Source organism: Xenopus tropicalis, chromosome 6 (assembly GCF_000004195.4).
Source record: "Xenopus tropicalis strain Nigerian chromosome 6, UCB_Xtro_10.0, whole genome shotgun sequence".
Taxonomy (NCBI): domain Eukaryota; kingdom Metazoa; phylum Chordata; class Amphibia; order Anura; family Pipidae; genus Xenopus; species Xenopus tropicalis.
The window spans coordinates 150,460,139-150,484,897 of NC_030682.2; the positions used below are offsets into that span (position 1 = coordinate 150,460,139).

The 24,759-nt window shown below is 51.5% G+C and overlaps 1 protein-coding gene across 2 annotated transcripts in view; it reads right to left on the reverse strand.

Moving 5' to 3' along the window:
* The window catches only part of zc3h3 (zinc finger CCCH-type containing 3), a 102,601-nt gene that overhangs the window by 32,488 nt on the left and 45,354 nt on the right, over positions 1–24,759 (reverse strand). For both annotated transcript variants that reach the window (NM_001044484.3, XM_018094683.2), the window contains exons 5-8: positions 13,956–14,134; positions 8,730–8,808; positions 7,967–8,122; positions 7,299–7,368 (exon numbers count right to left, since the gene is read on the reverse strand). In NM_001044484.3, the coding sequence (NP_001037949.3) occupies positions 7,299–7,368; positions 7,967–8,122; positions 8,730–8,808; positions 13,956–14,134 (484 nt within the window). The remainder of the gene's footprint in view (positions 1–7,298; positions 7,369–7,966; positions 8,123–8,729; positions 8,809–13,955; positions 14,135–24,759) is intronic.

Sequence of the window (24,759 nt, forward strand, 5' to 3'; positions counted from 1 at the left end):
TAATCACCCACCCAGGGAGCTGTCCTACCCCTGTATAGGGCAAATCTACCAGCCAAGCCCACCCCTGTATAGGGCAAATCTACCAGCCAAGCCAACCCCTGTATAGGGCCAAGCTACCAGCCAAGCCCACCCCTGTATAGGGCAAATCTACCAGTCAGGCCCACCCCTGTATAGGGCCAAGCTACCAGTCAAGCCCACCCCTGTATAGGGCCAAGCTACCAGTCAAGCCCACCCCTGTATAGGGCCAAGTTACCAGTCAAGCCCACCCCTGTATAGGGCCAAGTTACCAGTCAAGCCCACCCCTGTATAGGGCCAAGTTACCAGTCAAGCCCACCCCTGTATAGGGCCAAGTTACCAGTCAAGCCCACCCCTGTATAGGGCCAAGTTACCAGTCAAGCCCACCCCTGTATAGGGCCAAGTTACCAGTCAAGCCCACCCCTGTATAGGGCAAATCTACCAGTCAGGCCCACCCCTGTATAGGGCCAAGTTACCAGTCAAGCCCACCCCTGTATAGGGCAAATCTACCAGCCAAGCCCACCCCTGTATAGGGCAAATCTACCAGTCAAGCCCACCCCTGTATAGGGCAAATCTACCAGTCAGGCCCACCCCTGTATAGGGCCAAGCTACCAGTCAGGCCCACCCCTGTATAGGGCCAAGCTACCAGTCAAGCCCACCCCTGTATAGGGCCAAGCTACCAGTCAGGCCCACCCCTGTATAGGGCCAAGTTACCAGTCAAGCCCACCCCTGTATAGGGCCAAGCTACCAGTCAAGTCCACCCCTGTATAGGGCCAAATTACCAGTCAGGCCCACCCCTGTATAGGGCCAAGCTACCAGTCAAGTCCACCCCTGTATAGGGCCAAGTTACCAGTCAGGCCCACCCCTGTATAGGGCCAAGCTACCAGTCAAGCGCACCCCTGTATAGGGCCAAGTTACCAGTCAAGCCCACCCCTGCATAGGGCAAAGCTACCAGTCAAGCCCACCCCTGTATAGGGCAAATCTACCAGTCAAGCCCACCCCTGTATAGGGCCAAGCTACCAGCCAAGCCCACCCCTGTATAGGGCAAATCTACCAGTCAAGCCCACCCCTGTATAGGGCCAAGCTACCAGCCAAGCCCACCCCTGTATAGGGCAAATCTACCAGTCAAGCCCACCCCTGTATAGGGCAAATCTACCAGTCAAGCCCACCCCTGTATAGGGCCAAGCTACCAGCCAAGCCCACCCCTGTATAGGGCAAATCTACCAGCCAAGCCCACCCCTGTATAGGGCAAATCTACCAGTCAGGCCCACCCCTGTATAGGGCCAAGCTACCAGTCAGGCCCACCCCTGTATAGGGCCAAGCTACCAGTCAAGCCCACCCCTGTATAGGGCCAAGTTACCAGTCAAGCCCACCCCTGCATAGGGCAAAGCTACCAGTCAAGCCCACCCCTGTATAGGGCAAATCTACCAGTCAAGCCCACCCCTGTATAGGGCCAAGCTACCAGTCAAGCGCACCCCTGTATAAGGCCAAGCTACCAGTCAAGCGCACCCCTGTATAAGGCCAAGCTACCAGTCAAGCGCACCCCTGTATAAGGCCAAGCTACCAGTCAAGCCCACCCCTGTATAAGGCCAAGCTACCAGTCAAGCGCACCCCTGTATAAGGCCAAGCTACCAGTCAAGCCCACCCCTGTATAGGGCCAAGCTACCAGTCAAGCCCACCCCTGTATAGGGCCAAGCTACCAGTCAAGCCCACCCCTGTATAGGGCCAAGCTACCAGTCAAGCCCACCCCTGTATAGGGCAAATCTACCAGTCAAGCCCACCCCTGTATAAGGCCAAGCTACCAGTCAAGCGCACCCCTGTATAAGGCCAAGCTACCAATCAAGCCCACCCCTGTATAAGGCCAAGCTACCAATCAAGCCCACCCCTGTAAAGGGCCAAGCTACCAGTCAAGCCCACCCCTGTATAGGGCAAATCTACCAGTCAAGCCCACCCCTGTAAAGGGCCAAGCTAGCCTATGGGGAGCCCCCCAGCAGTAAGGGGCAGAGTAGTGCTGGTGTATAATGCAGAGTAGTACAAACACCAGATCGCCCAGGGGGGAGCGTTTAGGCGGCGCGGGCGCCCAACTAATGAACCCAAAAGCCGCCGAACGTTTCCAAATTGCTCAGCGCAGACTCCTCTCTTTCCTTATTTTTATTAGGGGGAAAAATGCTGATTCTTTAGAAGTCCCTGAAGGGGAAAAGCTGTTGTAGCAGCAGCGGGAGAGGCAGCCCGAGAGCCGGAGCCCCGTCCCACGTCCCATTTACAGTGCTCAGTAAATTCTCCCGTACAGCAAGTTCAGCCCCGGCCTCAGACTAAACTCGGCCGCATTAAAATTAATAGCAGCCGGAGAAGTCGCCCGCAGCACAAATGAGCCTTATCTCTTTCCCAGCTGTAACCGATGTCTCTATTATATCAAATTATCTCCTGGGGGGAAAGAGCCGCTCAGTAATAATCCTTTATTCCTGCGAAGGGAAAGCGCCGCTGATTGTGGCAGTTTTACTCACACGCAGAAGGGGCCCCAAGAGCTGACAATCTAGGGCACGGAGAAAGCAGCTCTGCCCATTTTAAATCCGGTCTGTGTGCCATCTGTCCGGCCCATTTACTTCCCTGCCCCGGGGTACGGGGGCGCCAATAGTACCTTGGTGTTTTGTGTCGCCCAATCAATGAATAGCTCCGGGGGCTGCTGTCAAAATACTTAAAATCGCTCCCTGATGGGAATGGCAGTCTCCTGGTACTGGGGGTGCGGTCACGTGTCGGCGACTGTCGTTGGATGCGCAGCAGTCAGTGTTTCACGTGAGATGCACCCAAGATTGGCTTTATACCAATGGGGAGTAATTATATGGGTTAGTCCCCCCACCCATGGGGTGGGGGGACTGAGCAGGGCAATGAGCAGGCTGCCAATCTGTGGGTACTGGGAATGCCGGGGGGGCTGTAAGGTACCACAGTCACTATTTATTGGGCTGGGGGGGGCTGTTTGGGCACCTTACAGCCCCCCTGGCATTCCCAGGTCTGTGGCACCTTACAGCCCCCCCTGGTATTCCCAGTACCCAGAGGCACAAACAGCCCCCCCAGCCCAATAAATAGTGACTGTCTGTGGCACCTTACAGCCCCCCTGGTATTCCCAGTACCCAGAGGCACAAACAGCCCCCCCAGCCCAATAAATAGTGACTGTCTGTGGCACCTTACAGCCCCCCTGGCATTCCCAGTACCCAGAGGCACAAACAGCCCCCCCCAGCCCAATAAATAGTGACTGTCTGTGGCACCTTACAGCCCCCCTGGCATTCCCAGTACCCAGAGGCACAAACAGCCCCCCCCAGCCCAATAAATAGTGACTGTCTGTGGCACCTTACAGCCCCCCTGGCAATCCCAGTACCCAGAGGCACAAACAGCCCCCCCCCCCAGCCCAATAAATAGTGACTGTCTGTGGCACCTTACAGCCCCCCTGGCAATCCCAGTACCCAGAGGCACAAACAGCCCCCCCCCCCAGCCCAATAAATAGTGACTGTCTGTGGCACCTTACAGCCCCCCTGGCATTCCCAGTACCCAGAGGCACAAACAGCCCCCCAGCCCAATAAATAGTGACTGTCTGTGGCACCTTACAGCCCCCCTGGCATTCCCAGTACCCAGAGGCACAAACAGCCCCCCCAGCCCAATAAATAGTGACTGTCTGTGGCACCTTACAGCCCCCCTGGCATTCCCAGTACCCAGAGGCACAAACAGCCCCCCCCAGCCCAATAAATAGTGACTGTCTGTGGCACCTTACAGCCCCCCTGGCATTCCCAATACCCAGAGGCACAAACAGCCCCCCCCAGCCCAATAAATAGTGACTGTCTGTGGCACCTTACAGCCCCCCTGGCATTCCCAGTACCCAGAGGCACAAACAGCCCCCCCAGCCCAATAAATAGTGACTGTCTGTGGCACCTTACAGCCCCCCTGGCATTCCCAGTACCCAGAGGCACAAACAGCCCCCCCCCCCAGCCCAATAAATAGTGACTGTCTGTGGCACCTTACAGACCCCCGTAGGTGACCTCGTACCCCGTGGGCGAGTGCACCTGTTTGCTTTGTACCAAAAATGTTGGGGGTTGTAGTTGAACAACATGGGGGGGGGGCAGCCAGCAGCCATCTGTGAATATGACATTTGCCCCCCCTAATGTTAGAATCAGTTTATTTGCCCCCAGTGGGTCTCGGTGGCCGGCACTTTGGGCGCCCGGTGTAACTTGTAGTCGCTCGATACGATGAAATGAAATAAATACCTTACATGCCGTTCCGACCCATTTCTACATTGGGGGGGGCTCGACATTGGGATAAATACAGAACTATAGTAAGGATATTGTCTTCCAGCTGGGAGTAGGGGCCACAACAAGAGGATCTGATTCCCCCCCCCGGCCCTGCTCCGCTGGCTCCTCTCCTGTCTCCTTCCCTTGTCATCGCCGTGATAAATGGGATTTTGATGACTTCAACTGGAAATCAAGCGGGTTAAGTTGTAGCCGCCAGTGCGGGACACCCCCGCCGCCTCTGCTCGCAACTCCCCGCAGCAATAAATCATGACAGGCGGCGATTTCGAGAGCGTAGCCCCTTCCAGGGACAAGGGGAAGTTACGAGAGTCATTTATTCAACCGGTGAATTGCCCGTGACATCTGGTTAAATAAGGATTAGGCAGGCACCTAGCCGTGTACCAGCACATGCTTACTGTATGTGGAAGGGAGACTGGGGGGGCCTAATGGCAACAATGGCCCCCTTAAGACCCAAAAGGCATCTTGTCACAATAAATATCAGTCTGAAGGGCTCAATGGCTATTTTCAATGCTTTTTCTACAGTGATTATAGTGGCATGTCTGTGTTTAATGTGCTGGTTATCCATTTCCTATAGTAATTATACTCTCATAGCAGGGGTTAAAATGCCCGCTATCTGCCTTATTTAGCGATTATACTGGTTGGTCTTGGGTTAAATTGTCCGTTAGCTATTTTATTTAGTGATTATACTTGTTTATCTGGGGGTAGTATGCAGATTATCTATTATCTGTAGTAATTATACTGGCACACCTCGGGTTAATATGCTGATTGTTCATTTGCTATAGTAATTATATTGGCACGTCTGGGGTTAAAATGCCTCTTATCTATTTTATTTAGTGATTATACTTGTTTATCGGGGGGTAGTATGCAGATTATCTATTATCTGTAGTAATTATACTGGCACGTCTGGGGTTAATATTCTCATTGTCCATTTGCTGTAGTAATTATACTGGCAAGTCTGGGGTTAAAATGCCCGTTATCGATTTTATTTAGTGATTATACTTATACATTTATTTAGTGATGATCATCATTATCTATTTTATTTTTGGGGTTAATATTCTCCAAATCCGTTTGCTGTAGTTATTATACTGGCATGTCTGGGGTATGTTTTGGTAAAATGGGGGTGGTATTTAGGGATGCATGTAGCCAAAAATTTTTCAAAGAACAGCACATGGCAGATTTTTATGATTCATAATCTCTACTTAGACAGCCCCCCTAATTATACAATTATATAAATTGTAAGTGACTTTATGGACTTTGCCAATAAACTGATTTCCTACAAACTTGGCCCCTAGTAACTGTATCCAGTCTAGAAAAACAGGTTGATTTTGCTTGATGACTTTGCCCCCACTTGGCTGCCCGTGCCCTTGGGTTCTGCTCTGCCATTAGGAAAACCCTGTCACTGGGGTCCAGCCAATCAAGGGAATGCCAACAGCCTGTCACCATTAGCCCCAGTGAGCTTACAATCTAAGGTCCCTATCCCATTCCCATCAGCCCCTGCCCCAGTGAGCTTACAATCTAAGGTCCCTATCCCATTCCCATCAGTCCCTGCCCCAGTGAGCTTACAATCTAAGGTCCCTATCACATTCCCATCAGTCCCTGCCCCAGTGAGCTTACAATCTAAGGTCCCTATCCCATTCCCATCAGTCCCTGCCCCAGTGAGCTTACAATCTAAGGTCCCTATCTCATTCCCATCAGTCCCTGCCCCAGTGAGCTTACAATCTAAGGTCCCTATCACATTCCCATCAGTCCCTGCCCCAGTGAGCTTACAATCTAAGGTCCCTATCCCATTCCCATCAGTCCCTGCCCCAGTGAGCTTACAATCTAAGGTCCCTATCCCATTCCCATCAGTCCCTGCCCCAGTGAGCTTACAATCTAAGGTCCCTATCACATTCCCATCAGTCCCTGCCCCAGTGAGCTTACAATCTAAGGTCCCTATCACATTCCCATCAGTCCCTGCCCCAGTGAGCTTACAATCTAAGGTCCCTATCACATTCCCATCAGCCCCTGCCCCAGTGAGCTTACAACCTAAGGTCCCTATCACATTCCCATCAGCCCCTGTCCCAGTGAGCTTACAATCTAAGGTCCCTATCACATTCCCATCAGTCCCTGCCCCAGTGAGCTTACAATCTAAGGTCCCTATCCCATTCCCATCAGCCCCTGCCCCAGTGGAGCTTACAATCTAAGGTCCCTATCACATTCCCATCAGCCCCTGCCCCAGCGAGCTTACAATCTAAGGTCCCTATCACATTCCCATCAGCCCCTGCCCCAGCGAGCTTACAATCTAATGTCCCTATCACATTCCCATCAGCCCCTGCCCCAGTGAGCTTACAATCTAAGGTCCCTATCACATTCCCATCAGCCCCTGCCCCAGTGGAGCTTACAATCTAAGGTCCCTATCACATTCCCATCAGCCCCTGCCCCAGCGAGCTTACAATCTAAGGTCCCTATCACATTCCCATCAGCCCCTGCCCCAGCGAGCTTACAATCTAATGTCCCTATCACATTCCCATCAGCCCCTGCCCCAGTGAGCTTACAATCTAAGGTCCCTATCACATTCCCATCAGCCCCCTGCCCCAGTGAGCTTACAATCTAAGGTCCCTATCACATTCCCATCAGCCCCTGCCCCAGCGAGCTTACAATCTAAGGTCCCTATCACATTCCCATCAGCCCCTGCCCCAGCGAGCTTACAATCTAATGTCCCTATCACATTCCCATCAGCCCCTGCCCCAGTGAGCTTACAATCTAAGGTCCCTATCACATTCCCATCAGCCCCTGCCCCAGCGAGCTTACAATCTAAGGTCCCTACCTCATTCACACACGCTATGGGCAACTTAGTCAGAAGATTACCAGTACAAGAGTGCAACACAATCACAATGAAAAAAGGCACAGGTATGGGACCCGTTATCCGGAAACCCATTATCCAGAAAGTTCCGAATTACGGAAAAGCCGTCTTTACTGATAGAATTTACTAGCACCATGGAGGCTCACCTTATCTTTGGAAACTTTATGAGAAAAAGGGCAAGTCCCGTCCGTCTTCTTACAGGTCCCGCGGAGAAACCTATTGGGCGAAACAGGAATTTCAGGGATCGGGTCTCTTTTGGTTGCAGAGGGAGAACTTTAGAAGATCTCGTGGGCCCACCGGCTACAATGCTACTTCTAAAACAAACAGTAGCTGTGGAAAAAGTAGCTGCTACTAGTAGCCCAGTGTGTCTTCACCCTTAGAGAAAAGACACACGGGGCTACTTAGTAGCAACTACTTGTCACGGCTACTAAACCCCAGAAAACCCCCTGCCATAGACAGTACTGAGAATTTCCTCTGCTAAAACACACATAGAGACAATTATCAGTAAATGATCAGCATTGTCTGTTTCTGTAGCCGCAACATGTAGCTGCTACTAGTAGCCCAGTGTGTACTCACAATTAGAGTGAAGACGCATGGAGCTACTTAGTAGCAGCTACTTGTCATGGCTACTAAACGCCAGAATATGCCTGCAGTGAAGCATTACCGTTGATCTTGCCCAGGGCAACCAATCAGCAATTAGATTTCAAAAGTTAGAAAATCCAAGCGAAGCATCTGATTGGCTGCTACGAGCAACATCACCTTTTTCTTTCTTTTACATTTAAACTGCTCAGTGTTTTGATATAATGAACATTACCTGGTGCATACGGCGACCTTCTCGGGGTCGTGGATGAACGGGCAGTTCTGGCCGCGGTTGCACTTGCCGAAGCGGTTATAGTACATGCAGTATTCCTTCTTCTCCTTCTTGTGCTTGGCCTGGCGGATGATGGCCAGACTGCGCTGGACGGCACGGCTGCAGAGTACGGAGAACGGGAAAGGGTTAATTCCTTGTAGGGTTTCATCTCTACGTTTAAGCTCAGAAAAGGCGGCCTTACACGGGCAGATTTAAGCTGACAATTTGAGTCCTTCAGACCCATTGGGCAGCTTACTTGCGGCCCGGCCTCTATCTGGCTAGACATTGGGCAAGTTTGATTTTCCCGTTGGGGTCGCATTGGCTCATTGATGTGATCCCCAGTCCCATGGCTCCTACGGCCATCATTGTAATTTGATAGTTTGGCCCTAGGGCCGAATCCTAAAATCACATGACTTTTTGTTTATCATGTGGTTGTCTTTAACCCTTCTTTAGCCTAATGTACATATTCAAACTAGGATTCGTATTCAGTTCGGTATTCGGTCGAATCTCTTGCGAAGGATTTGGGGTCAGGCCCGATCCTACAATAGTGGATTCAGTGCATCTTATTGTACAGCGCTGTGGAATATGTTGGCGCTTTATAAATAAATGTTAATAATAATCTCTAGCTCAGTCTAGAATATTTAATTGATGCATTTGGCCAATCACATTCACATATTCAGATGGCCGAGTGTGTAAGATACAATGATGCTTTGGTTTGGCTACAGACCTTGCGATGTACCGACTGGGAGTTGTTGTCCGGCTGGGGTATAAGGATCCGGGGCTCGTGCTGCTCAAATCCAGGCTTCCTGCACAAAGAGACAGACAGGGTGAAGTTCAGCACAGAGACAAGCCCGAGGCAGACACTTTGCCCATCAATGCCTGAGATCACCAGGCCCTGCTATAGGCAGCCGATTATCGGGGGCAATACATTTGGCGTAGTCGGCAGGACGGGAGGCTCTTCAAGTAGAACCCCAAAAGCTTTACTACCTGTGAGCGCCGCCCTGGTGAGCATACCCACGTTCAATAGAGTAAAAGCGCCAGCAGTGCACCGGGCAAAAGGCTGCGGGGGGGCATTCGATTGCAGTGGCCAGTCGAGAAACTGAGCGGTAGCAAGTTGATCACTGTGATTGGACGCAGTTGTGTTTCCATTGGGTTGACATCTGCTTGTAACCAATAGGTATTGGCTGAGTATATTATTTCACTGTGTATATATATATATATATATAATATAGAGTTTGGTCATTTCCCTAAGGGACCAAACTGTAAATTATATCCTTATGAAAAGTCACATGGTATATGGTTTGTCCCTGAGGAAGAGAACTCTTTCTATTATATTTTTGTTTTTTGACCTGCACCAAGGGCATTTGGACTTGTATAGGGTGTGCTCCTCCCTGTATACTATATATATATATATATATCTTGTAGATTGTAAGCTCTTTTGGGCAGGGCCCTCTTCACCTCTTGTATCGGTAACTGATTGCTTTATATGTTACTCTGTATGTCCAATGTATGTAACCCACTTATTGTACAGCGCCGCGGAATATGTTGGCGCTTTATAAATAAATGTTAATGTAATGTAATATATATATATATATATCCAAATGGTGTCCGCACTCCAAGGCTCAATATTCTGCGGGGTGCATAGCCAAAATGATGTATATACAGAAAATAATAATCATCCGTGGCCAGCACACCCTTCAATGCTTTATCAAAAATTTATTGAAAATATATTGTTAACAATTTATTTTCAATACATTTTTGATAAAGTATTGAAGGGTGTGCTGGCCACGGATGATTATTATTTTCTGTATATACATCATTTGGCTATGCACCCCGCAGAATATATATATATATATATATATATATATATATATAAACATGTTGTCAAATATAAGGATATTAGAAGTCACCTCGAGTTCCATGACCTGTATAAAAGCACAAGGCCTTTGTGGTAATATCCTTATATTCTACAACAGGGGGCACTTTATTCACTATACATATATACAGTGTGTGTGTTCTGGATAAAAGACGGAAAGGAAAAGGTTATGGAATGACTGATCAGAGCCGGGTATGTATAGGGAAACCACAGAGAGGAAAATAAGCGATAAATCAAACGGCGCTTCTGGCAGAGGTGACAGCACAACGTGAGCTCCAGGTGGTGCCAATGTGTCGGTGCCACTCACCTGCCAGTCTCGCCGTGTCACGGGCTGAGTGAGTTATATTTGATAGTGTGTCTCTGGCCTCTCCCCTCGCTGGAGCTGTCACTCGCCCGGTTGGTGACGAGGCTGGCCCATCTGCTGTGTGTTTGGGTAAGGCGATGGCGCGCAGGCAGAGCAGGAAGGAGCTCGGCAATGGCCGTCACCTGTCTGCCTGTCAAATGTCATCGGCGCCGGGAGAGCAGCGAGCCATGGCAACATCTGTGCGCTGACAGGCAGCTCGGTGTGGGCACCGCACATCGCACATTACAGCGCGGCAACGGCAGGCCGAGGGGCACCCCTAACTGAAATTAGCAGCACTTAGTGTTGTCTCAGCATCGGCCTCCCTGGGGGTGTCTGGCACAAACCACTATGTGTATGCTAGCCGGGCTGGGGTGCCTCAACCAGCACTCACCCTGGCACACGGGCAGCACCCTGGCACACAGGCAGCACCCTGGCACACCGGCAGCACCCTGGCACACAGGCAGCACCCTGGCACACCGGCAGCACCCTGGCACACCGACAGCACCCTGGCACACAGACAGCACCCTGGCACACAGACAGCACCCTGGCACACAGACAGCACCCTGGCACACCAGCAGCACCCTGGAACGCAGAGAGCACCCTGGCACGCAGACAGCACCCTGGCACGCAGACAGCACCCTGGCACGCAGACAGCACCCTGGCACACCAGCAGCACCCTGGCACACAGACAGCACCCTGGCACACAGACAGCACCCTGGCACACAGACAGCACCCTGGCACACAGACAGCACCCTGGCACACCAGCAGCACCCTGGCACACAGACAGCACCCTGGCACACAGACAGCACCCTGGCACACAGACAGCACCCTGGCACACAGACAGCACCCTGGCACACAGACAGCACCCTGGCACACAGACAGCACCCTGGCACACCAGCAGCACCCTGGAACGCAGAGAGCACCCTGGCACGCAGACAGCACCCTGGCACGCAGACAGCACCCTGGCACGCAGACAGCACCCTGGCACGCAGACAGCACCCTGGCACACCAGCAGCACCCTGGCACGCAGACAGCACCCTGGCACGCAGACAGCACCCTGGCACACCAGCAGCACCCTGGCACACAGACAGCACCCTGGCACACAGACAGCACCCTGGCACACAGACAGCACCCTGGAACACCAGCAGCACCCTGGCACACAGACAGCACCCTGGCACACAGACAGCACCCTGGCACACAGACAGCACCCTGGCACACAGACAATACTTAGGCCTGCCTGGGGCACTTTTTGGTTGAAAGCAAAGCAACGTGTTTGATCCCTGGGTGCAAAACCGGGAGGAGGGGGCAGGGTGCCAAGGGAACCGGGAGGAGAGGGCAGGGTGCCAAGGGAACCGGGAGGAGAGGGCAGGGTGCCAAGGGAACCGGGAGGAGAGGGCAGTTTGCCAATGAAATTGGGAGGAAAGGGCAGTGGGCCAAGGGAACTGGGAGGAGAGGGCAGTGGGCCAAGGGAACCGGGAGGAGAGGGCAGTGGGCCAAGGGAACCGGGAGGAGAGGGCAGTGGGCCAATGGAATTGGGAGGAGAGGGCAGTGGGCCAATGGAATTGGGAGGAGAGGGCAGTGGGCCAATGGAATTGGGAGGAGAGGGCAGTGGGCCAATGGAATTGGGAGGAGAGGGCATTGTGCCAATGGAATTGGGAGGAGAGGGCAGTGTGCCAATGGAATTGGGAGGAGAGGGCAGTGGGCCAAGGGAACCGGGAGGAGAGGGCAGTGGGCCAAGGGAACCGGGAGGAGAGGGCAGTGGGCCAATGGAATTGGGAGGAGAGGGCAGTGGGCCAATGGAATTGGGAGGTGAGGGCAGTGGGCCAATGGAATTGGGAGGAGAGGGCAGTGGGCCAATGGAATTGGGAGGAGAGGGCAGTGGGCCAATGGAATTGGGAGGAGAGGGCAGTGGGCCAATGGAATTGGGAGGAGAGGGCAGTGTGCCAATGGAATTGGGAGGAGAGGGCAGTGTGCCAAGGGAACTGGGAGGAGAGGGCAGTGGGCCAAGGGAACTGGGAGGAGAGGGCAGGGTGCCAAGGGAACTGGGAGGAGAGGGCAGGGTGCCAAGGGAACTGGGAGGAGAGGGCAGTGGGCCAAGGGAACTGGGAGGAGAGGGCAGGGTGCCAAGGGAACTGGGAGGAGAGGGCAGGGTGCCAAGGGAATTGGGAGGAGAGGGCAGGGTGCCAAGGGAACTGGGAGGAGAGGGCAGTGGGCCAAGGGAACTGGGAGGAGAGGGCAGGGTGCCAAGGGAACTGGGAGGAGAGGGCAGGGTGCCAAGGGAACTGGGAGGAGAGGGCAGTGGGCCAAGGGAACTGGGAGGAGAGGGCAGGGTGCCAATGGAACTGGAATGATTGGTCTCCATCTGATCCTGTTGCTATGAGTACATGGAGCAGAATCTGATGGGAATATGGGAATAGCACCGCTGTGTTCATGGGAATCCCTATAGAGAGAGCAGGGCCAGTGAGTGTCGGTTTGATATCTCTCATCACCCACTGAGAGCCATTACTGTAACCGCACCATAATCCCCCCAGACAGGCTCCCTGAGTGTGGAACCAAGTGCTCTAATTAATGGGGGATCCGAAAACCGATCCCATGTGATGTTCTCCAATCATTCAGCAACAGCCGCCTGTTCCTCGCTCTGTACCGGGAGCCTCTCCCTATCTGCCGTCTCATTAACTGACACCGTGTATAACACAGAGGGATGTCAATGAGCCCGAGTGAGAGATTATCTGGCACCAGTCTGGGTCCCCGGCACCTACACCGGCACGGGGACAGCGAAGCGCCACAATTAGGCCTTAAAAATAAAACTGACATTCTAACGGCGGATCAAATGCTCAGTGAGAAACTGGGAGCCCTGCAATATGGATTCCCATAATATCTACATAGGGCACAGTTGGGGTACATGTACATAGAGGGGAGAGAAGAGGGGGTGAGTTTAGTAATGAGCAGAGTATGGGGGATCAGTAGATACACAGGGCACAGTTGGGGTACATGTACATAGTGGGGAGAGAAGAGGGGGTGAGTTTAGTAATGAGCAGAGTATGGGGGATCAGTAGATACACAGGGCACAGTTGGGGTACATGTACATAGTGGGGAGAGAAGAGGGGGTGAGTTTAGTAATGAGCAGAGTATGGGGCAGGGGCAGAGTATGGGGGATCAGTAGATACACAGGGCACAGTTGGGGTACATGTACATAGAGGGGAGAGAAGAGGGGGTGAGTTTAGTAATGAGCAGAGTATGGGGGATCAGTAGATACACAGGGCACAGTTGGGGGTACATGTACATAGTGGGGAGAGAAGAGGGGGTGAGTTTAGTACTGGATTTCTCCAGTTTGGATCCAGTGACCAACAACAAGTTGAACTTCCCAAAAAATAAAGTTTTTACATCACCAACTGACAGGGATGGCACCAGTAGTGACTAAAGAATACAACTGAATCAACCTCCAGTGACTATATTGCCCCTACTGGCTCCTTCCCAGGGAATTATAACACAACAGGAGACCTACAATAGGCAATAGGGAAGGGTACGACCGGCCAGCCTGATGCGATGAAGCTTGCGCAAGGCTAAAAGTGAAAGCTCCAGTTTCCATACAATTAATATTTCCACTGGTTAAATAGAAAGGGAAAGGAATATAAAGGCCCAACGGCCCGGTACCGGCCCATTACACACAATGCCCAATGCCATAATCCCGGCACGGCCAGTAGAAGGGAACCCTGGGCTGGAATGTCACCCACCTGCTCTGGGGCTCAGTTTGGAGACAGGACCGGGGCTTGAGGTTTTGGAAAGCTTGTTGGCCGACACCCGGTACATGACCCCCCCGATACAGCGAATCCCCCGGCTCTTCCATCGCTGCTGGGGGTGGGGGAAGCGTGAGCTCTGGGACAGCTGGCGGATCTGGTGAACCAACAGGACCCTAATGGAGAGAATAGGCAAAAGTTTAGCAATGAGAAGGGAATCTTCTAGACCAGGGCTGTCTAACTGGTGGCCCGTGGGCCGGATTTTTGTGGCCCCCATTCTGTACAGAGGCTCCATAGACTTATAGGACACTGTTATTTTAATTATTTCAAAGGGACCCTGCTATGATATTTATGGGGCTGTTTATCTCTAAATGACCCTGTTACACAGCAAATAATTCCCTCTGCCATTTAACCTTTTATTCTTGTACCAACAAATGTATTTGTAGCTGTAATATTGGTGTGTAGGCGCCATCTCAGTGCCTTGTGCCTGAGTCTGAGCTTTCAGCCAGCGCTACACATTAGAACTGCTTTCAGCTAACCTATTGTTTCTCCTACTCCCATGTAACTGGAGGAGTCCCAAGCCGGACTTGGATTTCTTACTATTGAGTGCTATTCTGATACCTACTGGGAGCTGCTATCTTGCTCCCTTCCCATTGTTCTGCTGATCGGCTGCTGGGGGGGAGGGGGGATATCACTCCAACTTGCAGCGCAGCAGTAAAGTGTGAGTGAAGTTTATCAGAGCACAGGTTACATGGCTGTGGCACCCTGGGAAATGAAGAATATGGCTAGCCCCATGGGAAAAACAGATTACAATGCAGGATTCTGCAGGAGAAGCTCTATTAACTGATGGGTTTATAACAAACAGGTTTTTCAGTGACAATATAACTGCCAGAACTGGCCCTGTGATCCGTCTGTATCTCACCCTGTAACTACAGCCGGCTGGATAGTAGGGCAACTGTCATTTGAAATGAATAATAATCCCTGCAGGACTGGACAGGGAGTCAAAATAGGCCCTTCCAGTACCAGCCCCCCCCCCCCCGCCCAATAAATAGTGACTAATTCTAACAACTCAACGTGACAACTCCCAGCATATAATATAATGGAGTATATAATATAATGGAGTATATAGTGGCCAATATAATAACGCATAGAATATAATGCAGTATATATTGGAGAATATATTACAATGGACTATATAATATAATGGAGTATATATTGGAGAATATAACATAATAGTGTATATAATATAATTGAGTATATAATATAGTGGAGTATATAATATAATAGTGTATATAATATAATGAAGTATATAATATAACTGAGTATATTACAGGGGAGCAGTGCATATTCAGGGGATTCTCCTAGGGAAGGAGCAGTGCAGCGCAGCCATGTAAGGGTTAATCCTGTCACACAGCAGTTGCCACTGAGCCAGTGACTGGGAGAGGGGGCAATTGGGCTAACGAGGCTGAGAGTGACAAGGGCAGACTGTAGCGGGGCCACATTCCTGCAATAGGTCAGCCTGTGGAACGGATACAATTAATGAGCTGAGAGCGGGGCCACAGGGGCAGGGGCCGGGGTTACACGGGCACATTCTCATTCCTTTCTCTAGAACACAAACCTGCCCCCCCCCCCCCAACAGCCCCAGTGTGCCCCCCGCAGCCGCTCTGCCAGGAGAATGTCATTAACATGAGGGGAATGGGAAAGCGCGGCCTGTGTCCCCTCGGGCCCCGGTAATAGGAGGCATGAACTATCCGCTCACACTCATTTCTATTACATGTGGGGGAGTGCGGCAAATTATCCCCCTCGCTGCCCCAATTTAACCCTAACGGCGAGGAATTTACCCCCATAACCTTGGCTGGGGGGCCTCCCTTCTCCCTCTGCGCCCCTAATCATATAATAATAGTGGGGGGCAGGTATAAAAGGAAAAAAATCTAAAGAAAACCCTGTCTTTGCTGGAGCGGACAGCCAGGAAAAGACTTCTTCAGAATAGAGTGCAAGCTTATTGGATCAAAATAAAGACGTGTACCAGAATGGGATCTATTATCCAGAAAGCTCTGAAGTACAGGTTCCCAGAGAGTCCCTATTTAGGTAAAGGACGGAGGGGGTATAGCTAGAATCCCTGCATAAAGCAACTCGGGGGTGAATAAGCCACAATTCTATTGGATTATTTCTCAGCTTTCTGGATAATGGGTTTCCAGATAACACATCCCATACTATATATAAATATGTACAGTATCAGGTATAAAGTCTGGGGTCTGGGGCTGATATTTTACCAGTTTGCCCAGTAAAAATGTCCCTATTAATAGGGAAAAAATATGAATTTATAGAACAGCTATATGGGTTTACTCAGGCAGAACCTGACTAAGCATCTTGCAGAATTGCAATTGGTCTTCATTTATTCCTGGCGTTTTAACTGCTTTATTGTTGCTAGGACTTCACCTTTGTGTTAACTTTTAGTATGATGTAGCGAGTAATATTCTAAGACAACTTGCAATTGGTCTTTTTTTATTGTTTGTGTTTTTTTTAATTACTTTACTTTTTGTTCAGCAGCTCTCCAGCTTGGAGTTTCAGCAGTTATCTGGTTGCTAGGGTCCAAATTACCTTAGCAACCAGGCAGTGGTTTGAATGAGAGACTGGTATATCAATAGGGGAGGGGCTGAATAGAAAGATAAGGAATAAAAAGTAACAATAACAATAAAACTGGACCCTCACAGAGCAATAGGGTTTGGCTGCCGGGGTCAGTGACCCCCATTTGAAAACTGCAAATAGTCAGAAGAAGGCAAATAATTTAAAAAACTATGAAACTAAATAATGAAGACCAATTGAAAAGCTGCTAAGAATCTTGGTCAAGCGTGTAGCATATTCAGCACCGGGGATCGTCGGATCCTTATGTCCCATTTTCCGCCGCTCTGACTGCGCTTTTATAGTCACGTTAATCGTTGCGACTCCGTATCATCTTGTAGCGGATATTGCACAAATATGAAGCTGCTGTGTAAATACGTGTCAGGCTGCGGCGAGCGATAAAAGGCAGCGACTCTGAAATGCTGAGATAATATTTTCCTTCTGTTGTGAAGCGAGTCGATTGTTGTGCGTTGTGAGTCGCAATTCTCTCGTCTCAATTATTACAGCATTGTAGGTGGGAAGGAAGGTAAGTGCCACCGAGCTGTCACCAACAAATACGCAAACTCACCGCGGGAGGCGGGTACAGGGGGAGAAAAGACAGTGTAGGAAATAGGATAAATGAGGAATTTAATTATGAAAACAGCTATTGGGTGTTGTTCCCCTTTAAATTAACCCACAGCTACTGAGAGAGACCCATTACAGGGTACAGGTATGGGATCCCTTATCCGGAAACCCATTATCCAGAAAGTTCCGAATTACGGAAAGGCCATCTCCCATAGACTCCATTATAAGCAAATAATTCTAATTTTAAAAATGATTCCCTTTTTCTCTGTAATAATAATAATAAAACAGTACCTGTACTTGATCCCAACTAAGATATAATTACCCCTTATTGGGGGCAGAACAGCCCTATTGGGTTTATTTAATGGTTAAATGATTCCCTTTTCTCTGTAATAATAAAACAGTACCTGTACTTGATCCCAACTAAGATATAATTACCCCTTATTGGGGCAGAACAGCCCTATTGGGTTTATTTCATGGTTAAATGATTCCCTTTTCTCTGTAATAATAAAACAGTACCTGTACTTGATCCCAACTAAGATATAATTACCCCTTATTGGGGGCAGAACAGCCCTATTGGGTTTATTTCATGGTTAAATGATTCCCTTTTCTCTGTAATAATAAAACAGTACCTGTACTTGATCCCAACTAAGATATAATTACCCCTTATTGGGGCAGAACAGCCCTATTGGGTTTATTCAATATTTAAATGATTTTTAGCCGACAAGATCCCTTATCCGGAAAACCCCAGGTCCCAAGCATTCTGGATAACAGGTCCCATACCTGTATTTATAAGATCTTACAGGACAAAAGGAAATCATTCTAAGCTTTCTGGATTCCAGGTTTCTGGATAAGGGATCCCATACCTGTGTATATAATGAATACAGCGAGCAGAACCAGGCCCAGGTCTATTCGGACTTTGTCTGCTATAATCACAGAAGCAATTTATCTCCTGGAATGAAATTTCTAATCCTAAAATGTTCCGCATGTGAAGAGAGAACGTTCCCCCGCGCAGCGGAACCTCCCAGAACTGGCAGAACCACAGCCCGTAAGTTCTAGGAACCCTGTACCAGCCGTCGGGTTTCCCACTGGATCAGCCAGCAGAACAGGCAGTACTGCCAAGGCACGTTCCACTTGCCCGTGGGCACTAATTGGGCACTGGGAGCTCAGATGCATTACAGACATTTCAGAAGAAAACCCAATTAGTTTCACAGGAACACGGTGTCACCGGCCCAAATGCCACCAACTGGGTCACAACATCCCTGCCTGTACCTTTGCTTTTTTTTTTTTTAGCAGCAGGTTCTGTTCGAATGAAGCAGAGAAGGAAGTGGCAGTAACGTTGGACTGGTAGCCCCAGTGGCCAGCCTTTCCACTTCTGGGCATGGAAGCTGCCATAATGCTTCTGGGCTATCCGGCAGCTTCCACCAAAGTGCCCCAAACTACAGCTGTTCAACTGGTGGCCCACTGGCTAGATGTGGGGCATAAAGGAGTAGTGCGGGAAGCTTGGGTCAGCCCAGGACCAGGAAGCAGAGCAGGTACAAGGGGACAGACTTGCTGCAGGCTGCTTGGGTCAGCCCAGGACCAGGAAGTAGAGCAGGTAGAAGGGGACGGACATGCTGCAGGCTGCTTGGGTCAGCCCAGGACCAGGAAGTAGAGCAGGTAGAAAGGGACGGACATGCTGCAGGCTGCTTGGGTCAGCCCAGGACCAGGAAGTAGAGCAGGTAGAAAGGGAAGGACATGCTGCAGGCTGCTTGGGTCAGCCCAGGACCAGGAAGCAGAGCAGGTAGAAGGGGAAAGACATGCTGCAGGCTGCTTGGGTCAGCCCAGGACCAGGAAGCAGAGCAGGTAGAAGGGGACAGACATGCTCAGGCTGCTTGGGTCAGCCCAGGACCAGGAAGAAGAGCAGGTAGAAAGGGAAGGACATGCTGCAGGCTGCTTGGGTCAGCCCAGGACCAGGAAGTAGAGCAGGTAGAAGGGGACAGACATGCTCAGGCCGCTTGGGTCAGCCCAGGACCAGGAAGTAGAGCAGGTAGAAGGGGACAGACATGCTCAGGCCGCTTGGGTCAGCCCAGGACCAGGAAGTAGAGCAGGTAGAAGGGGATGGACATGCTGCAGGCTGCTTGGGTCAGCCCAGGACCAGGAAGCAGAGCAGGTAGAAGGGGAAAGACATGCTGCAGGCTGCTTGGGTCAGCCCAGGACCAGGAAGTAGAGCAGGTAGAAGGGGATGGACATGCTGCAGGCTGCTTGGGTCAGCCCGGGACCAGGAAGCAGAGCAGGTAGAAGGGGATGGACATGCTGCAGGCTGCTTGGGTCAGCCCAGGACCAGGAAGCAGAGCAGGTACAAGGGGACAGACATGCTGCTTGGGTCAGCCCAGGACCAGGAAGTAGAGCAGGTAGAAAGGGAAGGACATGCTGCAGGCTGCTTGGGTCAGCCCAGGACCAGGAAGTAGAGCAGGTAGAAGGGGACAGACATGCTCAGGCCGCTTGGGTCAGCCCAGGACCAGGAAGCAGAGCAGGTAGAAGGGGACAGACATGCTGCAGGCTGCTTGGGTCAGCCCAGGACCAGGAAGCAGAGCAGGTAGAAGGGGAAAGACATGCTGCAGGCTGCTTGGGTCAGCCCAGGACCAGGAAGTAGAGCAGGTAGAAGGGGATGGACATGCTGCAGGCTGCTTGGGTCAGCCCAGGACCAGGAAGCAGAGCAGGTAGAAGGGGATGGACATGCTGCAGGCTGCTTGGGTCAGCCCAGGACCAGGAAGCAGAGCAGGTAGAAGGGGATGGACATGCTGCAGGCTGCTTGGGTCAGCCCAGGACCAGGAAGCAGAGCAGGTAGAAGGGGAAAGACATGCTGCAGGCTGCTTGGGTCAGCCCAGGACCAGGAAGTAGAGCAGGTAGAAGGGGACGGACATGCTGCAGGCTGCTTGGGTTAGCCCAGGACCAGGAAGTAGAGCAGGTAGAAGGGGATGGACATGCTGCAGGCTGCTTGGGTCAGCCCAGGACCAGGCAGTTAGGTTGGGTACTAGGTTCAATTCCAGCCAGGGCACTATCTAGATGAAGTGTGTATTTTCTCCCCATGTCTGGATGGTTTTCCTCCTGTTACCCCGATTTCATGGTTCCCTCCCCCCTTACCTTCAGAGCGTCTGGTGGGGATTGAGTGGGTGTTTTCCCACTGCGAGTACGTTAATTGGCTCCTGATAAAACTGCCCCGACTGTGTGTGTGAATGGCATAGGGACTTTAGATTGTAAGCTCCAATGGACAAGGACAAGAAAATCATTTCCCCTGATGTGAAGGAGATGGCTTCCCCCTCTCTGGCTCAGCAGCTGAGGTCTACCTGGTTGTTAGGGTAAATAGAGCCCTAGCAACCACATCAGTGGGACGGCACTGAGGGGGTTAAAAGGAACGCCGGGTGTCTGATCTATAAACAATCATTTCTATTTAACATCATTTTATTTGTGACACCAGCAGCATGTGACGTATCTCTGCCATACTTCATTAATTTCAAATTATACTAATAACGGCGAGTGTACTGGCAGCGCCAACGCGGGCTCCAGAACTGCTGACTGGGCAGGTCCGACATACAGGGGGGAGGCATTATCCTTATACCCCACAGCCCCAGTCCCTTCCCAGAGGCTATTATCCCCCCACTGCTACTATAGGCACCATCTCTCCCTACTATACCTGCTATCCCACAGCCCCAGTCCCTTCCCAGAGGCTATTATCCCCCCACTGCTACTATAGGCACCATCTCTCCCTACTATACCTGCTATCCCACAGCCCCAGTCCCTTCCCAGAGGCTATTATCCCCCCACTGCTACTATAGGCACCATCTCTCCCTACTATACCTGCTATCCCACAGCCCCAGTCCCTTCCCAGAGGCTATTATCCCCCACTGCTACTATAGGCACCATCTCTCCCTACTATACCTGCTATCCCACAGCCCCAGTCCCTTCCCAGAGGCTATTATCCCCCCACTGCTACTATAGGCACCATCTCTCCCTACTATACCTGCTATCCCACAGCCCCAGTCCCTTCCCAGAGGCTATTATCCCCCACTGCTACTATAGGCACCATCTCTCCCTACTATACCTGCTATCCCACAGCCCCAGTCCCTTCCCAGAGGCTATTATCCCCACTGCTACTATAGGCACCATCTCTCCCTACTATACCTGCTATCCCACAGCCCCAGTCCCTTCCCAGAGGCTATTATCCCCCCACTGCTACTATAGGCACCATCTCTCCCTACTATACCTGCTATCCCACAGCCCCAGTCCATTCCCAGAGGCTATTATCCCCCCACTGCTACTATAGGCACCATCTCTCCCTACTATACCTGCTATCCCACAGCCCCAGTCCCTTCCCAGAGGCTATTATCCCCCCACTGCTACTATAGGCACCATCTCTCCCTACTATACCTGCTATCCCACAGCCCCAGTCCCTTCCCAGAGGCTATTATCCCCCCCACTGCTACTATAGGCACCATCTCTCCCTACTATACCTGCTATCCCACAGCCCCAGTCCCTTCCCAGAGGCTATTATCCCCCACTGCTACTATAGGCAACCATCTCCTCCCTACTATACCTGCTATCCCACAGCCCCAGTCCCTTCCCAGAGGCTATTATCCCCCCCACTGCTATATAGGCACCATCTCTCCCTACTATACCTGCTATCCCACAGCCCCAGTCCCTTCCCAGAGGCTATTATCCCCCCACTGCTACTATAGGCACCATCTCTCCCTACTATACCTGCTATCCACAGCCCATCCTTCCAGGCTATTATCCCCCACTGCTACTATAGCACATCTCTCCTACTATACTGCTATCCCACAGCCCATCCCTTCCCAGAGGCTATTATCCCCCCACTGCTACTATAGGCACCATCTCTCCCTACTATACCTGCTATCCCACAGCCCCAGTCCCTTCCCAGGGCTATTATCCCCCACTGCTACTATAGGCACCATCTCTCCCTACTATACCTGCTATCCCACAGCCCCAGTCCCTTCCCAGAGGCTATTATCCCCCACTGCTACTATAGGCACCATCTCTCCCTACTATACCTGCTATCCCACAGCCCCAGCCCCTTCCCAGAGGCTATTATCCCCCCACTGCTACTATAGGCACCATCTCTCCCTACTATACCTGCTATCCCACAGCCCCAGTCCCTTCCCAGAGGCTATTATCCCCCACTGCTACTATAGGCACCATCTCTCCCTACTATACCTGCTATCCCACAGCCCCAGTCCCTTCCCAGAGGCTATTATCCCCCACTGCTACTATAGGCACCATCTCTCCCTACTATACCTGCTATCCCACAGCCCCAGTCCCTTCCCAGAGGCTATTATCCCCCACTGCTACTATAGGCACCATCTCTCCCTACTATACCTGCTATCCCACAGCCCAGTCCCTTCCCAGAGGCTATTATCCCCCACTGCTACTATAGGCACCATCTCTCCCTACTATACCTGCTATCCCACAGCCCCAGTCCCTTCCAGAGGCTATTATCCCCCCACTGCTACTATAGCACCATCTCTCCCTACAATACCTGCTATCCCACAGCCCCAGTCCCTTCCCAGAGGCTATTATCCCCCCACTGCTACTATAGGCACCATCTCTCCCTACTATACCTGCTATCCCACAGCCCCAGTCCCTTCCCAGAGGCTATTATCCCCCCACTGCTACTATAGGCACCATCTCTCCCTACTATACCTGCTATCCCACAGCCCCAGTCCCTTCCCAGAGGCTATTATCCCCCCACTGCTACTATAGGCACCATCTCTTATTCAACCAAAACCTGCCCCCAAGCCAGGAATTCAAAACTAAGCCCCAGCTTTGAGGCCACTGGGAGCAACATGTTGTCTGGGAGCAACATGTTGTCTGGGAGCAACATGTTGGGGATCACTGATCAAATGTAATGCTGTGCTGTTACTCCCCGCACAACTGCCACGCCCCCGCTTACTCCCCACACAACTGCCACGCCCCCGCTTACTCCCCACACAACTGCCACGCCCCCGCTTACTCCCCACACAACTGCCACGCCCCCGCTTACTCCCCACACAACTGCCACGCCCCCGCTTACTCCCCACACAACTGCCACGCCCCCGCTTACTCCCACACAACTGCCACGCCCCCGCTTACTCCCCACACAACTGCCACGCCCCCGCTTACTCCCCACACAACTGCCACGCCCCCGCTTACTCCCCACACAACTGCCACGCCCCCGCTTACTCCCCACACAACTGCCACGCCCCCGCTTACTCCCCACACAACTGCCACGCCCCCGCTTACTCCCCACACAACTGCCACGCCCCCGCTTACTCCCCACACAACTGCCACGCCCCCGCTTACTCCCCACACAACTGCCACGCCCCCGGTTACTCCCCACACAACTGCCATGCCCCCGCTTACTCCCCACACAACTGCCACGCCCCCGCTTACGCCCGGCACAACTGCCACGCCCCCGCTTACACCCCGCACAACTGCCACGCCCCCGCTTACTCCCCACACAACTGCCACGCCCCCGCTTACTCCACATAACTGCCACGCCCCCGCTTAATCCCTGCACAACTGCCACTAATTAAAGAGGATATCAACCCAAATATAATATTTTGCCTAACTGGAAAAAAAATTATTTCAAGCAACTTTCCCAAATACATGTATTCTCTGAATTGCTGATTCTGACTCTCGAAATAATCTAGCAAAATCCTGCTGCCTAACAGGCCTGTAAAGAAATAAGAAAGTCAATGTAGGAAATGGATATTTGGTTGGAGCTGCACTGGCAGTATAGATGGGGACAGACATTGTCATGGGGAGAAATAGAGAGAAGGAGTGTTTGTGCCTACATCTCCCAGCATGCACAGCTAAGCCATGTGTATCTGTACCCTGTGGCCATAACAAGCACGTCCCTGAGGAGCGAGTGGCTGAAGGGGTTAAGTGTGAGTGTAAGCGAGAGGGCTGGAGGGGCTGGGGGGAGATTACCATAATTTATACTTCTCTGCCTTTGCTTTATGGCTTTCCTAATTCGGCTCCTGCTACTATTAATGTACTTAATGTTGAGATTATATCTATTTTCTGGCGTCAGACAGAGATTTATGGCGGCCATTTTTCTGCGGCAGGCTCCCCCGCTGCTAAATCAAGGGACTTGCCAATTAAGTGCTGAGCGGGGATGCAATCTTCACAGATATCTAAGGGCAAATTAAACCTGAGAAGGGGGGGGGGTTTGATCACCCTGAGGCCATACACAGGGGGTGGCGGCCCCAGGGCCGAGCCGGGGGGGTCAGGATAACTGAAAGCCTTGTGTACAATTACACATGTACAGCAGCAGCGGCGGGTAAATCACAAGAGCGCGGCCCATTTGTACAAGTGGATTTGGTCACTTTCCCGGATTACTGGCCCTGGGCTAGTGGAATGAGCCCCTTTCTGCTTTTGAATGCCACAAGTTCCCAACCTTGCTCTTCTGGGACAATTTCTAATTGGTCTTCATTTTTTTTTATTTGTGGGGGTTTTTTTTATTTTAATTATTTATATTTTTGTTCAGCTGCTCCCTAGGTTCAATTTTCAGCAGCTATCTGGTTGCTAGGGCCCAGTTTAACCAAGCAACCAGCCCTGGGTTTGAAAGAGAGGTGGC